The 18,486-nt window shown below is 35.1% G+C and overlaps 1 protein-coding gene across 4 annotated transcripts in view; it reads right to left on the bottom strand.

Moving 5' to 3' along the window:
* The window catches only part of ARAP2 (ArfGAP with RhoGAP domain, ankyrin repeat and PH domain 2), a 271,115-nt gene that overhangs the window by 223,858 nt on the left and 28,771 nt on the right, over positions 1-18,486 (bottom strand). For all 4 annotated transcript variants that reach the window (XM_074229650.1, XM_074229652.1, XM_074229649.1 and 1 more), the window contains exon 2: positions 1,323-2,391. In XM_074229650.1, the coding sequence (XP_074085751.1) occupies positions 1,323-2,236 (914 nt within the window). In that variant the 5' untranslated portion in view covers positions 2,237-2,391. The remainder of the gene's footprint in view (positions 1-1,322; positions 2,392-18,486) is intronic.

Raw genomic sequence — 18,486 nt, 5'->3', positions numbered from 1 at the left:
AATATATTTACCACTGCATCAAAGCAGCCAGGGAGAATCACTCTTAGCTGATATGACTCAGAATTTACTTAGATGTCCTATAATGCAGTTCATGAACTGTGATTATATTTCCATTTCAACTCTCTTTTTTCCCTAAAGAACCAAATCACACAAATGCCAAGACTTTCTTTTTATGTCTGCTGAACAACTTGCAACTAGATAACATTTGTGAAATGCAATATAAGCAGTGAAATAAAATATATCTTATACAAAATTGTACTCTTTGCTTGTAAAGAAGTCAAAGATGTTATTTAATAACCCTTGTGCTATTCTGGCCAGACTACACATTTCATATGGTACCATAAAATCAGTTCCACTATAGAGTCCTTTTCAGGGTACTATCATGCCAAAAATATTCAGTTTTCTAGAGACTCTAACCCCATTTTTCTTTTGCTTCTAAGCAGCCAGTTTATGTTAATCTTAACAGAAAAAAATTGCTTTGAAAGTAAAAATATCATGGAGAAATGTGCAATTAGTGATTTTGAAATTCCTGAAAAACCATCCAATTTTAAAACAGCTGCTCCAATCCCAACTTCTCAAGTGCCCTGGTTTTCTTTATTTTTTTTTTAAAACAAATGTCATTTGGAACATTCATGGAAATTGCGGATTTGCCCCAATTACTATGTATGGAAAGAAATCACAGGCTAGGTACAATGAGTAAACAAGACAGATTCTGGGCTTTCAAGATACATCATTTAGAGCCTTTGGGAAAAGTACAGGACTTCACAGATTTTCAGGGTCAATTCATAAATAATGAAATTATTCTTATTAATGGCTATTATTGTAACAATACACATGTCGATAATCCTCTAAAGTTGATAAAGTATTCACAACACAAGAGATCATATTATGTAAAAAATCAAAAACCAACCTCAGAGCAAGATCTGGATTCAAATCCCACTGCTTCTCATCCTAATTGTGTTGTCCCTATCTCCCCCCCCCAATCAAATCAATAAAATTCTCAGTGTTCCAAATAACTTTCTAAGACTATAAATAGTAGAGGAGTTCTGGCCTGCACTGGCGGACAGAGTGTCCACATCTTGGGAGTTACCTATACCAATCCTTAGTCCTATCTTTTTCACAATAAAATTTTAAGGTAGATAGTGAATATAGTATCTTGCTACATTTTATAGATGGAAAAAAATGATGTGATTTACCAGTGGTATACCACTCCAGGCTTCTTTCTATATCATGCTACTTTTCTCTTGCACAAATATAATTATCCAGAACAATTAATAATAAATACCCCAAACACAGCTTTAGTCTATCAATAAAATACTTACCTCCCTGAAACAGCTCCTTTGGATGATACAGGGATTTCTGGAACAGGCCGGTGTCTTAGCATGAAAGATCGTGATGGTCTAGAAACCAATTTACTACGACTCCTCATGGGGGCTAGATTTTGTGTTGATGATATATACAAGTCATTTACAATCATCTCTCCTTTAAATTCAAAGAATGAAGATGGTGGTGGTCTAGCTGATAAAATCCCAGGCTTGGTTTCAATACTCGTTTTGGAAGTAGAATAATCAAGGGAGGAAAGAGGTCCTCTCTCCTCATTATGAAACACTCCAGGACTGTCTACATTCCAACCAACTTTTCCTATTTGTTCTTTTTCTTCTGCGCAATCTACATTCTTTTTTGTAACCAAAGCTGTATTCTCTGTATTTCCACTGTCAAGGGCAAGATTTTGACAACAATCCAAATTCTGTGGGGACACAGTGTCTAGAAGAGGAGAATCATTCTGCTTAGTGAGACAAGATGTATCAACTGATTCTGTAGACTGCCTATTTTCATTACAGATATCATTTCCGCCAGGAATTATTGTTGAAGCTTCCAATGACTCTGGGCCAATCTTCTGATTCCCACACAAACCTGAAAGTTTTATCCAGGTATCTGAATCAGAAGACAAAGCTTGTACATCCTTTAATATCACTGGGTCCTTCTTTTTTTTCTGGACATTTGCATATACTACAGAGTCTTGAAGTTTTGAAAGGATCATCTCCAACTGTTTGAGGATCCTTCTTCTATGGCCCGTGGGCAAAACTCCAATTTTCTGTAGTATGCTGTCATTTATCTCTGCACAATCCTTCACAGTATAGTAGCCAGATTCCTGGAAACGGAAAAGATACTGCTCCAAGTTAATGTTTGTTAACAACTCTTTGAGGTCAGTATTCACTTCACTGACTGAGGACATAGTGGTGGCTTCATTCCTAATCCCTGTATTAAGTACAGGATAGTATAGGCCAGTGAAAGTGTTTCTGAGTTAGATTTGCTTCTACCATTTGTGGCATATTAATTTCTCCAGCACAGTATTCCTCTCCACATTCCAAGCTCTAAACATGTTTCAACCTGTAAAATAAAAATGCATTGTGCTTCATTAGCAAGTAGTGATTATTTAAAATATAGCATTTACACAATCAACTTTCTCTAAAGATTAAGAATACATGTGGAGGCCAGTGTAATGATTTTCTGACTCAAAGCTCCAGGCCAACACATATTATTAGGGCAAAGTCTCAATATAAATATAGTTGCATAGATACATTAAACATTTCTATCATTACCACACTCTTTTTCAAAGGAGTTTCTTGAAATAGTGGAGAAATTATATACTTGGTAAATATCTTCCGATCTTCATCCACGTCATCCTAAATGCAATGTAGTCTGCTGCAGGGGTTTTTAACCTAGGGTCTCTGTATTTCTCAGTTTCATTTGTTTGTTTTTAAACTTTGATAACAATACTTCACTATAATAATTTTTTTTGGTAATCCTATGTATTTTATTTGATACATGTTAAAACATTCTCAGGAAAAATCAATCTATAGGTTTCACCACACTGTCAATGGGCATTCATGACATAAAAATGGTTAAGAACCTCCTTACATTGCAGATGTCAATCTAACATGCACAAAGGAGACCAAGAGAAACTTCAGCTAAGTCACTTTACCCATCTTGAATCTCAATTTCCTCATATTTAAAAATGGGAATATTAGAATAGATGACCTCTGAGATCTCTTACAATTCTAAATCAATTGTCTTAAACATATATATAAGTGGCAAAGTAGATAAGGACTGGTCAGTTATCAGAAAGATGTGGGTGAAAGTCCTGCTACTGATCCATCCTGGGATCAGAGGCAAGTCAGACAACCTCTTACTTACAATACAAGATATTCTCTATGATAAAGTTACAAATAAGTAGTTAATCTGCATTAGGAGAGAGTTTCCCAATGAGTAGTTTTCAGATGCAAAAGGAAATGAATTAAAAACCACTGACAACCAGAACCAATAACAGGTTATTATATCTGCATCATTAACAGAAGGGGGGGAACCTGAATTCATCAAATTTTAAGGAGGAAAATGTGGGTCATATTTTCTTCTATTACAAAAATTAATCTTTGTCTCAAGTCCTATTTTATTGCATTACTGTGGCAGAGAGGTAACCCTATGTTTTCTTTTTTTTTTTTTTTTTTTGAGACCTTGTGGTTTCAAAGGCAATACCACAGGGCAAAAAACAAACTCAGGAAGGTAGGTAACACTAAACTAGAAAAGTTTCCAGTACATTCTTGGCAAGATCCTTTCTATTGGTTATCTGAAAACCAGTCCAGCTAAGTGCAGCAAGGTCTGCTACCACAGAGCAGAATTTAAGGTAATGATCACAGTAGAAACAAAAAAAAAAGTCACAAATCATTTACAGAGAATTGAAGACTGGTAATCTGGAAAGAAATTGCTTACAATGATGAAATCACAGATCTTCTGATGTGCCAATATATAGCAGAGCAACAGAAAAAAAGAATCACTCTTGTACAATATCTACTTTAGACAAAAAAAGTCCTTGTCTGGACCTTTGATTTCATTTCTATAGATAAATTCCATTGAAGAAATCCCCTCTACCAATATTTACAACAAAATGGATAAAAACACCTAGACAAAGAAAGAAAAATATGCACATTTGGGTCATTTCCAAACAAGGCTGCTTTCACTAAATCTAGACAGTCTCCTCTTTTAAACACAATACAATCCTAGAGAAATCATTTTAAAGTACACTTATGTGGGTCATACCATGACTTTGCAGAGAGGTTGCTATCCTCCCCTCAGTCACCAGCAGAAAAGCAAGAATGAGCCTGAAAAAGACAGTGGCAAACACACAGGTCCACACTAGTCCAAGGGAGCAGAGTATTGAAATGAAGACAGGTGAAAAATGAGGACAGCCTCAGCTGAAGTACTGAATCACAGGCAGAAGCTGGAGTGTGACTTGCAGAGTCATTAAAAAAGCAAACAAACCCTATCATCATGGGTTGACCTCTGCACCCTTAGCACTCCCAGTCCTTACTGGCCTGTCTTCATTTAGCTAAATTCCTTTTGTATTAATCTAAAGTTTACCATGGATCAGACCCTGGAAATAAACCTGTTTATTAAACAAGTATTGATTAGCTGATTAAGCAATAATTAGGTTATCAAATTGACTGGCAATCTATGAGCCTCCATTGAATGACTACATCAAGAGTATTACTGAATGCCATATTTGAAAGGCATTAAGATTACAAAAGGAATAAAGAAGAGTATATCAGAATAGAGTCAACAGGGAAAAGAGAGATTTTTTTTTTAGGGTTTTTTTGCAAGGCAAATGGAGTTAGGTGGCTTGCCCAAGACCACACAGCTAGGTAATTATTAAATGTCTAAGGCCATCTGAACTCAGGTACTCCTGACTCCAGGGACTGTCACAAATACAGTGACAAGGAACAAAGGAGATAGTTCCAGATGATATATGTCTTTGCTCGTAATCTGGAATGGTCAATCCCTCCTTCACTTGGACCTAATTCCTACTTAATCTTTAAAGTCCAACTCTAAAGACACTTTCTCCATGAAATTTTTCTTGACCTCTAATAATAAATATATTGATAATGAATATTGCTATATATATATATATATATATGTATATATATATATATATAATGATATAGGATAAAATTGGAGAAACAATCCGGATCAATGAGATAAGAGATCCAGTTAAATCTATTTCTTATACTAAGAAAAAGAATATATTTATCTAAATATTTTAGATCCTCAACATGACTCTATATACAGAAGGATATTCAATAAAGATTTATTGATGCTTATTATAGAAAAAAAGATCTATTACATTCCGCTCCATCTCAATGACACCTTGTGTCTTTCTTATGGCAGTTATTTTATTTGGCCTTGTGTAGTCAACAAAGAAGCTAGCATTAAGAGCAGGGCTATATTCCAGAAACTATGCTGAACAATGAGGGTACAAAAAAAATTGCAAAAGGCAGATCCTGCTCTCAAGGGGTTCATAGTATAATGGAAGGAAAAATTATGCAAACAACTGTGAATTTATCTAAAGTTTAAATATACTATGGCTCAAACCCTGGAAATAAATCATCAATCAAGTTATCTGTTAGATATATCCCAAATGTGTCTAGTTACTTATTTGTATTACATTACTTTCTTGATTCTTTATGGCAAGGGCTGTGTCTTAAACATCAGAGAACAATGAAAAAAATACTATATAATGAATCAACGGGCCTAAGATTAGGTCTCAATTTTGGTACATATGAGGTTTATGACCCAGTGCTTGTCACTTCAGTTCTCAAATATACAGTTTGCTAATCCATAACATAATCAGGCTGGACTAGATAAATGAAATATTTCCAACCTAAGGTCACTAGCATTTGAAAGAGATCCATAAATCAAGAAATAAGTCCTTAAACAAAATATCTCCGGTTGACCAAATTTTTCCCAGAAAATTATTACTATTTTTCAAATGTGGATAGATGCTATGATAACTAGTAAAATAACAATTTATTTTAACACATTAATGGATTAACTAAATTTTGCTCAAGTATTTTTGCAACTAATATCTACCAATTAAATTTAACAAATATTTATTAAGTGCCTAATACATGTCAGGTACTGAGCTAGAGCCTGGGGAAGCAAAGACTAAAATAAAATAGTAAAACTTTTACCAAAATATCTTTTATACAACTTTTAACAACACTAAAACTTTGCCATTACTGGAATAAAAATGAACTTTAAAGGGGAAGGGAAGATGGTCAGTATGGGAGAGGTTGTGGGAGGATTGAGACATTGATGCATTGCTGGTGGAGCTGTGATCAGATCCAACATTTCTGATGAGCAATATGGAAATATGCCCAAAGAGCAACAGTGCATACCCTTTGACCCAACAATTCCAATTCTAGGACTATATCCAGAAGAAATTGTAAAAAATGGGAAAAGTCCTACATGTTCCAAAATATTCATAGCAGTTATTTCTGTAGTGGCAAAAAATTGGAAATTGAGGGGATACCCATCAATTGGGGAATGGCTAAACAAGTTATCTGAATATTAATTTTTTTTAATAATTTGCAATTCTTTTGAGAACTGCTAATATCCTTTATCTATTAGAGAATGGCTTTGGTCTCCTGTATCTATTAGTCATTTGTGTATCAATAGCTTATCTTTATTGGAGATATTTGATAAAAAGATTCTACCCCCCCCATCACTGCTTTCCTTATTAAAGGTTTATAGTCAAAACTGGAAAAGACCTTAGAGATCAAGTCCAGCCCAGATGAAGAAACTGAGGTAAAGTTGATTTGTCCAGGTCCAAACGTGGCCACTGATTTCTAAATGGGTTCAGTTCTGCCCCCGAGAAGAATTGCAACTCAGACTCAGGAATGTAGGTTTTGGAAAGAAAATAATGATTTATTAAAGGAAGTTACAGCATATTAAGAAGGGATAGAAAAGTTAGAAAGAGTTTAAGAGAATTTCAGGTGGATTGCTGATTGAATTGGCCAGGTCAGCTGGCCAGGGTTCAGCAAAAGACTGGAAGGTTAAAAAGGGTCTAAACAAGTTATAGTACATAAATACTATGGAATATTATTGTTTTATAAGAAACCATAAATGGTCAGATTCTAGAGAAGCATGGAATGACTTACAGGATCTGTTGCTGAGTGAGGGGAGTAGAGCCAAGAGAACAATATATCAACAACATTATGAGATGAACAACCTTGATGGAAGCAACTCCTCTCAATAGTCCAGAGAGCTAGGAAAACTGTATTAGACTGGTAATGGTCTATATTATCCCCAACCATGTGCTAGATTGCCCAGTGAATAGAGCACCAGCCCTGGAGTCAGGAGTACCTGAGTTCAAATCTAGCCTCAGACACTTAATGATTAGCTAACTGTGTGGCCTTGGGCAAGCCACTCACCCCTATTTGTCTTGTAAAAATCTAAAAAAAAAAAAAAAAAAAAAAAAAAAAAAAAGTATGCCTATATTATCCCCAACCAGAGGAAGAAAAACAAAACAAAACACCCAGAAAAAAAACACCCCTACTGAATCTGATGAACACTTTATAAAAATTATCTCTTACCCTTAATCTTAATTCCTCATGCTAAAAATTACTGATTTGTAAATATGTTTAACAAAATACATATATGTAAAATGCTTACCTGACCATTTCCTACTGAAAGGAGGGGGGGTGGAAAGAAAAGATGGAAGGAAATTTTGTAACTTGGAAATATGCATGTACAAATGGATGAAAATTAAAAAAAATTTTAATCCTCTCTGAAGCTCACATTTGTTTGACTCAATCCCAAATTGATAATGTAGTTTGGATACTCTTAAATTCATGTACTGTGGGAAACAAATGATTAGATGATATTCAACAAGGAAGTTTTGGGAGTTGGAGACAAGATGGCAAAAAAAAGTTCTCTCTCAAAGCCCTCAGAAGACCTTAAATAATGTTCTAAAATAAATTGTGAAGTGTCAGAATACAAAAAGGATGGATGAAACAATTTTCCCAGCCCAAGGCAACTCAGAAGGTCAACAGGTCTGTCACCCAGCCAGCACAGACCCAGACTGGCCCCAGTAAACCAGAACCAGGTCTGGTGACAGTTACCACCCATAAAGCAAGGGGTGTTCAAACAACTGATCTAGAGGTTAGAGACATCTGTGTTAGCATGGGGAGAGAGAGGAGCAGTTATGAGTGGCAGTCTCAGGGTGAGGAGGAATACTAGGACAACAGAGTTTACTATTGCAGTGGAACAGGGACCATTATCACAGTCCCAGGGCAGAAGAGTGCTTGTGGTCCCTCATAGACTAGAGAGAGAAGTAAATACACCTTTCCTTAGATCATACCACTGTGAAAGAACTGAAAACTTACAGGTCACTAGAAGCAACTCTGAAAACAGATGCACAATACCCCTAAAGCTTCAGACAGAGTACCTACAATGCTGGAAGAAGAGATTCAACTTGAGCAGAGTTGAAAGTCAATGAATAGGGGTGGCTAGGTGGCGCATTGAATAGAGCCGACCCCGGAGTCAAGAGTACCTGGGTTCAAATCCAGTCTCAGACACTTAATAATTACCTAGCTGTGTGGCCTTGGACAAGCCACTTAACCCCATTTGCCTTGAAAAGAAACCTTAAAAAATCAATGAATAGGCTAGAAAAAATGAGGAATCAACAGAAAAAATTCTGACTATTAAAAAATTACTTTGGTAAGGTGACAAAGATCAAAAGACTCACTCAGAAAACAGCAGTCAAAAAAGAAAAATATGAATTTGTCTCAAGCAGTGGAAGAGCTCAAAAAAGAATTCTGAAAATCAAGTAAGAGAGGCAGAGGAAAGAATGGAAAGGGAAATAAGAGTGATACAAGAAAGTCTTGGAGAAAAGGTCAACAGTTTGGTAAAAGGTGAAAATATTCTTTGAAGCAAAGAACATCTTAAAAAATAGAATTGATTAAATGGAAAAGGAGGTATAAAACCTCACTGAAGAAAAGAGTACTTTAAATATCAAATTGAGGGGCAGCTAGGTGGCATAGTGGATAAAGCACCATCCTTGGAGTCAGGAGTACCTGGGTTCAAATCCAGTCTCAGACACTTAATAATTACCTAGCTGTGTGGCCTTGGGCAAGCCACTTAACCCCATTTGCCTTGCAAAAGAAAAAAAACCTAAAAAAAGTCAAATTGAGCAAGTAGGAATTAATGACACTAACACATCAAGAAATAATAAATCAAAACCAAAAGTCTGAAAAAATAGAAGACAGTGTGAAGTACCTCATTAGAAAAATAAATGATCTGGAAAATAGATTCAGAAGAGATAATTGTACTTTCTGAAAGACTTGAACAAAAAAAGACCCTAGACTTCATCTTTAAAGAAATTATCAAGGAAAATTGTTCTAGAACCAGAAGGGAAAATAGAAAGTGAAAGAATCCACTGATCATCCCTTGAATGATATCCCAAAATGACTATTGTCAGAATTTTATAACCAAATTCCAGAACTCCTAAGTCAAGAAGAAAATACTTCAAGCAACTAGAAAGAATCAACCCAAGTACAGTAGGACCACAGAGAGCAAAACACAAGATTTAGCAGTTTCTACATTAAAGAATCAGAGGGCATGGAATATAATATTCCAGAAGGCTAAGGAAAGAAAATTGTAATCATGAATAGTAAGTTTAATTCTTCATGGGGAAATAGAAAACTTTCAAGCATTCCTGATGAAAAGACCAGATCTGGACAGAAAATCTGACTTTCAAATATAGGATTTAAGAGAAACATAAAAAGATAAACAGGAAAAGAAATCCATAAGCAATTTAATAAGGTTAAACTGTTTACATTCCTATATGGGAAGATGATCCTTGCAGCAGTTCATAAGAACTTTCTCATCATTATTAGCACATTTAGAAGATTTTATATATATATATATATATATATATATATATAGATATACAGAGAGAGAGAGAGAGAGAGAGAGAGAGAGAGAGAGGGAGACAGAGACAGAGAGAGACAGAGAGACAGACAGGCAGGAGACAAAGGTGTGAATTGAATATGATGAGATGGTATCTAAAAAATAAAATTAAGGAATGAGAACTACACTGGGAAAAAAAGAAAAAAAGATGTAGAATGGGGTAAATTATCTTAGATAGAGGCAGCTAGGTAATGCAGTGGATAGAACACCAGCCCTGGAGTCAGGAGGACCTGAGTTCAAATCCTGCCTCAAATATTTAATAATTACCTAATTCTGTGACTTGGGCAAGTCATTTAACTACATTGCCTTGTTTAAAAAAATTATCTCATATGAAAGAGATCAGAATTGACTCAAAGAGGGAATGACAAAAACTTTAGCATAAAAATCTATCTTACACTAACTACAGAAAAGTAGATTGGGAAGGGGATAAAAAAATCAGGAGAATTGAGGGAGGGCCTAATTGAAGGGAGGAGGATTGGGAAAGAAAATAAAAGCAAAACACAAGGAGGGATAGGGTGAAAGAAGAGAGATAACTGAATAAACAGGGAGGAAATAGTATGGAGAGAAATACAGTTAGGAATCATAACTGAAAGAAATTGTGAAGCAAGTTTCTTTGTTAAAGGTCTCATCTCTCAGCTATGTAGAGAGAAATGAGTCAAATTTATAAAAATATGAGTCATTCCCTAATTGGAAATGAAAATTATGAAGTTGGTTTTCAGAAAGTAAGCAACGCTATCTATAGTCATATAAAAATAGTCTAAATCACTAATGATTGGAAAAGTGCAAATTAAAACATTCCTAGGATTCTACCTCATACTTAATGGCACAGAAAAGAAAAATGAACATTTTTGGAAGAGATGTGAGGAAATTGATTCACTAATGCACTGTCAGTGGACTTGTGAACTGATTCAGTCATTTTAGAGAGAAAATTGGACTATACCCAATATTTATAGCAATTCTTTTCTGATGGTAAATAATTAAAACTTGGGGGAAAATCTATGAATTGGGGAATGACTGAAAAATTTGTGGCACATGATTGTGATACAACATTATTATGCTATAAGAAATGATGAGTTAGATATTCTCAAAAAATCTGGAAAGACTTAAATGAACAGATGTAAGTAAAATGCTGAGAACCAGAAAATTATATACAGTAACAGTAATATTTTATGATGATCAACTGTGAATGACTTAGCTATTCTCATCAATCCAGTGATTCAAGACAACTCTGAAGGACTTATGATGAAAAATGCTGTTCTCACCTAGAGAAAGAATTGAAGGGGTTTGCATACATTTTTACTTTATTTATTTTTCTTGGGTTTCTATTTTGGTCTGTGTTTTCTTTTTTTTAATTCTATAGTTATTTATTACCATGGACCATTGTAAAAGGACCAAATATGGGTCAATTATGTCCAATGAAATTATTAAGGAATCATCACCTAGATTTAACAATAATTGCTTATACTTCATTTGCCTTGGGTGTGCATTCACCCTTTTCATTTTTGATACTGGCAATTTGTTTTCTTTATTTTTTTGCAAGTGACCTTTAATTTATTATTACTATTGTTACAATAATTTTGTTATAAGAGTAAACATAAACCCCCTTCCCCCCCCCCAGAAGATAAGAAACCTCAAGAATACTGAGAGAGAAAATCTGTGTTCAGATTCCAGTGGCTCTTGTCTCAAGGGTGAGTTGCTTTCTTAATCATAAGTCCACCAGAGAAGTTGTTTCAATATTTTTCCCACAGCTGCTATTACTGGCTGTATTTCCCTCCACTACATTCCTCCCCACTCTCATTTATTCTATTTTCTCTCTCTCCTTTCATCCTGGCCCTGTCCAAAAGTGTGCTGTATTTGAGTACCCTCTCCTACAATCTTCCCTCTCCTATCACCTATTCCCCCGCTTCCTCCCCCATTCCCCTTATCCCATCCCTTTCTTCTCATTTTTCTCTAGGGTAAGATAAATTTCTATACCCTATTAAGTGTGCATGTTATTTTCTCTCTGAGCCATTTCTGATGAGAATGAAGGCTCACTCATAACCCCTTACCTTCCCCCTTTCCACTCCATTGAAAAAAGCTTCTTCTTGACTCTTATGTGAAATCTCTTAGCTTCTTCTTCATCTCCTTTTCCTTCCTCCCAGTACGGTCCTTTATCACCCATTGACTCCATCTTTTTATCATATTATACCATTATATTCCACTCCTTCCTGTGTCCTGTCTATATACATGTATATCATGTATATATATATATATTTATATATATATATACATACTCCTTCTAACAGCTCTTATAAATGAGAAAGTTTATATGAGTTATCAATATCTTCTTCCCATGAAGGAATATAACCAGTTCAATATCATTAAGCTCCTCATAATTAGTACTGGTTCAACAGAGTCATGTACTTGGAGATTAAATTTTCAGTTCAGCTCTGGTTGTTTCAATAAGAAAGTGTGCAAGTCCCCTGTTTCATTGCAAGTCCATCTTTTTCCCTGAAAGAAGTTGTTCGGTTTTGCTGGGTAGTTGATTTGCAGTTGTAAACCAAGATCTTTTGCCTTCTAGAATATCATATTCCAATCCATCCAAGCCCTTAATGTAGATGCTGCCAGATCCTGTGTAATCCTGATTATGGAGCCTTGGTAGTTGAATTATTTGTTTCTGGCAACTTTTAGAATTTTCTCTTTGATTTGGGAGTTTTGGAATTTGGCTATAATATTCCTGGAAGTTTTTCTTTTGGAATCTCTTTCAGGGGGTGATCGGTGAATTCCCTCAATTTCTATTTTACCCTCTGGCTTTTAGGATCTCAGGGCAATTTTGCTGTATTATTTATTGAAAAATGAAGTCTAGCCTCCATTCCTGGTCATGACTTTCAGGTCACCCAATAATTTTTGTTTTTCCAGTGAGATATTTCACATTTTCTTCTAATTTTTGGCTTTTTTGGAAGAGTTTTATTTCTTTCTGATTTCTTGCAAAGTCATCACCTTTCTTTAGTTCCATTTGAAGGAGTTATTTTATTCAGAGAGCTTTTTTATCTCCTTTTCCGGTTGGCCAATTCTGCTTTTTAAGGTATTCTTCTCATTTGCCTTTTGTTTTGCTTTTTTTCCATTTGACCTAAACTGGTCTTTAACATTATTTTCTTCAGTATTTTTTGTATTTCTTTCACTAAGCTGTTGATTTGGTTTTCAAGATTTATCTTCATTGCTCTCATTTCTTCTCCCAATTTTTCCTCCACCTCTCTTAATTGCTTTTCAAAGTCTTTTTTGATCTCAGCCATAGTCTGAGCCCATTTTCTATTTCTCTTGGAGATTTTGGATATGGAAGCTTTAATTTTGTCATCATCTGAGTATGTGTTTTGATCTTCCATGGGACTAAAGTAATTCTCTATGGTCAGATTCTTCTTTTTTTCTGTTATTTACTCATTTCTTTGACCCAAGACTAATTTATAGCACTTCCAAGGCTTTGGGGTTTTGTTTATTTTTTTGGGGGGGGGCATCACACTGGGACCTTTATTCCTCCAAGGTCTTATGCTCTGTTGCCTGTGCTTTGATATGTAGATGACCATAGCACTTCCCTCTACCCTGGAGCTGTAAGGTCCTGCTATCTTAATATAGAAGGTCAGATTGCAACCTGGATCTGAGTGTGGGCAAACAGCAGAATCCTACCCTGAGGGAGAGTAGAGAAATTTCTGCCATCTCCCCTGATCCCCTTACCATCTGTGGGCTGTGCTCTGGAGGTGCAGGCTGCATTCTTCAGATTCTCCCTGCAGGTTGTGCAGCTGGTGTTCCCTCACTCCACACTCATTTTGAGGTAGCACAATCTCTCCCTGCCCCTTCAAGCTGTTCAGGGCCTGTGCTGCAACCAGGGCTTTTTCCAACTGCTGGTCCTGGTGAAACATACCTTTCCCATGGAACTTCTAAGTTATCTTGGAATGGTAAAATGTATCACTCAGTCTTTCTATGGGTTCTGCCCCTCTAAATTTTTACTAGTCATAATTTGATGACTTTTGGAGTTTTGGGGGGAAGGAGTTCCCGGGAAATGCTGCCTTCACACCGCCATCTTGGCTCTGTCCCACTATGTTTTCTTTTACAACTTGACTAATATAGAAATATTTTGTATGACTACACATATATAATCTATATCAAACTGCTTGCCTTTTCAATGATGGGGTGGCAAGATAGAGAATTTGAAGCTCAATTTTAAAATATTGAAAATTATTTTTACATGTAATTATGGGAAAATAAGAATAAATTTTAAAAAACACAAGGAAGTCTTCCTGACAGAGGTAAATTATTATCTAGATTCTACAACAAGTAGGGTATATCATCATCTATTATGTGGCATTTTAAATCATATGCATCACTTTTCCTACTCTCCTTATCTTTTCCCTCATCAGAAAATGCATAAAGAAATACCAAAGAAGATGGATGGTGACAAGGAATAAAAGGTGCAACATGGAGATAGGAAAGACAACTATGAGAAAATAAGGAAATAGAAATTCCTTTCCATCCCTGCCCCTAGAATCATCTGTAACTCAGTTGATGTTAACAGAAGAAGAAACCTGAAGGAATGAGGTTCACAGGCACCACAGATTTAGAACTGGGAGAGGTCTTTCAATTCAAACCAAAAGCTTTTTTAAAAAGGAGAAAAAGAGGAAAATAACAAATGTGAAGAAGAAACAAGAAAAAGAAGGAGAAAGGAGAAAGAAAATGGAAGAAGAAAGAAAAAGACAAGTAAGAGAACACAAAAGAATATTAGCACAAATCACTCAAGTAACAGAAAACACCAAAGCCCTTGGCCCTATCAAATGGCTAAATATCAGAAATCTGCATGGTTTTATTAATGAAAATGATACTAAGTTCATTACACTTGCAGATATGGGGCAGCATGAAGAACCATGTAGCTGTTGCCTTCAATAATTTTCAGTAATGTTTGACTCTTCATAACTCCATTTGAGTCCTTGTCAGAGATACTGGAGTGGTTTGCCATTTCCTTCTCCAACTCATTTTATAAATGAGTTAACTGAGACAAACAGGACTAGGTGACTTGTCCATGTCTGACCATGTTATCCCCTTATTCTCAACACACTCCAATGGCTCACTATCATCTCTAGGAACAGATTTTAAATCATCTGTCAATTAAAGAGATTCAGAATCTGGTCACTTTCTATTTTTTCATTATTCTTACATGTCATCCCCATCAAGATATTCTACAGTTAAATAACACTGGTTTGATTGTTGTGTCTCACCCATAATATTCCATCTCCTAGCTCCATGCTTTTTCACTTCCTGTCCCATATTTGGAATGCTCTGGTGACCCAAAGAATAGAGCACTAGACCTAGAGTCAGGAGACCTAAGCTCAAATACAGCCTCAGACTTTGCAAACCCAAGAAGTCACTGTTTGCCTGTTTCCTCAACTAAAAAATGGAGATAATAATACTATCATACAGGGTTATTGTGAGGATCAAATGAGATAATATGCCTGGCACATCCTCCCTCACCTCCAACTCCTGGCTTCTTTGACTTTCTTAAAAGGTATATTCCAAATTTGAAAAATATATTGCATTGTTGGTGGAGTAGTAAATTGGTATAATCATTGTGGAGAATAATTTGAAACTCTACCCAAAAGGCTATAAAATTGCACATATCTTTTGATCCAGCAATATCACTACTAAGTCTATATCTCAGATAGATCAAAAAAGAAAGGGACTTATGTGTATAAAAATATTTATGGTAGCACTTTTCTGGTGACAAAATTAAAAATTGAGGGGTTAACCATCAATTGGGGAATGGCTGAACAAATTGTGGTATATGATTGTGATGGATATTGCTGCTCTATAAGAAATGGTTTCAGAAAAAGAAGACTTAGATGAAATTATATAAAGTGAAGTGAGCAGAACCAAGAGAACATTGTACACAGTAACAGCAATATGACACAGTAATCAACTGTGAATGACAACTGTTCTGATCTAAAATACAAGGATCCAAGATAATTTAAAAAATGCTATCTACCTTTACAGAGAAAACTGATGAAGTCTGAATTTTTCACTTTCTCTGCTTCTTTTGCTTTTTTTTTACAACATAGGTAATATGGAAATGCATTTTGTATAATTTCACATGTATTAACTGAAATCACATTTCTTGTTTTCTCAGTGTGGGAAGAGAGAATAAGAAAAACAAAAAATTGCTAATGTATGTTAAAATAAATGATGAGTTTCTTTTTTAAAAAAGTCCCAAATCTCATTTCTGCAGGAAACATTTCCTCTCCTTCCATTCCCCATTAATGTAATAATCCCCCTGAGATTTATTTTTATTTAACTTTTATATAAAAATTAGGGGAAAGAAATGCCAAGGAGAACAAAGTAACAAAAAGAACAATTTTGTCAATACCTTTTAAAATTAATATGAACCTTTTAAAAAGCAGTTTATAAATGAATGTACAATCATTGATTATTTATATCTGTCAATGTAAAAAAAACCTGAAAAATGTGTCACATTGATTTCAAGATAATATATATATGCTTTAGTTTTCCTTTTCTATTTAAGCTATGATGATTTTTCTCCCTTTACTTCTTGAAGTTGAAGGCTATCCTGTGAACCTAGGACTATGTATGCAGCAAAGTCTCAGCTCTCCTTTTCCAATCATTTCTGAGTCTTTCCAGAATGTTAAATTGTATCTAGTGCCTTCCGACTTTCTTTCTTAAATGAAAAAGGCCATTGTTTAAAAATCATAAGTATACAAGGTCTTCTGGCTCAGCTTGTGTAACAGAGAACAGTTCTTGGCTTGAAATTCAAAGTCTTCTAATATCGGGCCCCAAGCTATTTTTGAAGTCTTATCTCATAATGTTCCCCAGTGGTCTGGTCATTCAGTTCTTCTAATCACTGCATCTTCATTTATGCTGTTTCTCCTCCCTGGAATGTACTCCTCCATTCACCATTGATGTTTATTAACAACCTACCCATCTTTGGAAGACCTAGCTACAAAGTTACACTATCCATTAAGTGATCAAGTGAGCCAGAAGTGACCTCCCTCTTACCAAATTTCTGTAATACTTTGCACCTCTTTATAATGAAAATGATCTCAAGAAAACCTAGCAAAGGCTAGAATATCTAAATCAATAACATCACCTTCAGGGAAGTTTGTAAAGCCTTTTATATAAAGAATACAAGTTGAGACAACAACCCTGTAAGGTAGGTTCATCAGGCATAGTCTCTATGATGTGGATGAGAAAATTGAGGCATTCAATGACTTGTCCAAGATCACACAGCTCATATGCATCAAGAGGCATAATTTGATCTCATCTTCTTGATCCCGAGTTTGCTATGTTATATTTCAGGCTTCATCAACTTTAAAGAAAATCTTGCAAAGCCTAATGTAATTTTCAGTAGTTAACAAATCTCAAATTTGGCTTATAGAATCATGTTATTAAATATCTGAATTTGAATTGATTTGAATAATCCACTGAATCCTGAATCAATTTATTATTTATATTTTATTTCCTTGTCCTCTTTTCCTTCCTGCTGAAATTAATAACAAAAAAAACTAAGCCCTTAAGACAAATATGCATAGACCAACAAAATGAATTCTGACATTGGCTGTATCCAATTCTGCATTTTGAGTCTATCATCTCTCTGGAGAGAGAGAGAGATAGCATACATTCTTAAGCCTCCAAAATCATGACTTGGCAATCCATGATATTGTCACTGTATTATTCTTCTAGATCTCCTCACTTCACTGCATCAATTCAAGGATAGTATACCAGTTTCTTCTAAAACTATTAATTTTGTCATTTTGATGGCACAAAATTTCATAATTTTCATATACTATAATTTGTTTAGTCATTTTTCAATGGGAAAGTTGCCCACTAGTTTCTAGTTTGAGGTTACCAGGAAGAGATAATAAAAATGTGTAGGTATGGATATTTCTCTCTTTCTCATCATTTGGATGACTGGCCTAGTAGAGGCATTGCCGAATCAAAGGACATGCAGAGTTTAGTGACTTTCCAAAGGAGACATATTTCAAACTGATTTCCAGAATGGTTACATAAATTTATAGCTATAACAACAGAATACTAGTATGCCTGTTTTCCCACAGTCCCTTCAATATTCATATTCACCTTGTGTTATTTTTGCCAATCCCAGGTACATGAAAGGGAACCTCAAGAATTGTTTCAATTTAAATCAATTAATCAACATTTACAAAAATTACATTAGGTTGTGCAAAGTTTCTTAGAGTCTTCCTGTCTGCTTGAAATATGGAGAATTGTATCATTTGACTTTGGAAAGTTTGAATCTCCTCCTCTGAAAATTACTTCTATTCTTTGACATTTATCTAGCAGAAAATGACTCTAGTCTTATAAATTTGAATCAGTTCAGGACAACTAGGTGGCACAGTGGATAGAGCACTGGCCCTGGAGTCAGGAGTCCCTGAGTTCAAATAGGGCCTCAGACACTTAATAATTACCTAGCTGTGTGACCTTGGGCAAGCCACTTAACCCCATTTGCCTTGCAAAAGAACAAACAAAAAAAATATAAAAAAAAACTAAAAAAAATTTGAATCAGTTTCTTTTATATCTTAGATATGAAATAATTATTAGAGAAATTTGATATAGATATTTCCCCAGGTCATGTGAATTGTATTAGTTATATTTGTGAATTTTTAAAAAATTTTATATCATCAAAAT

This window comes from Macrotis lagotis, chromosome 3 (genome assembly GCF_037893015.1).
Source record: "Macrotis lagotis isolate mMagLag1 chromosome 3, bilby.v1.9.chrom.fasta, whole genome shotgun sequence".
Taxonomy (NCBI): Eukaryota; Metazoa; Chordata; class Mammalia; order Peramelemorphia; family Peramelidae; genus Macrotis; species Macrotis lagotis.
Note: the sequence above shows the minus strand (reverse complement) of the source record. Positions and strands in the feature narration are given on the sequence as shown.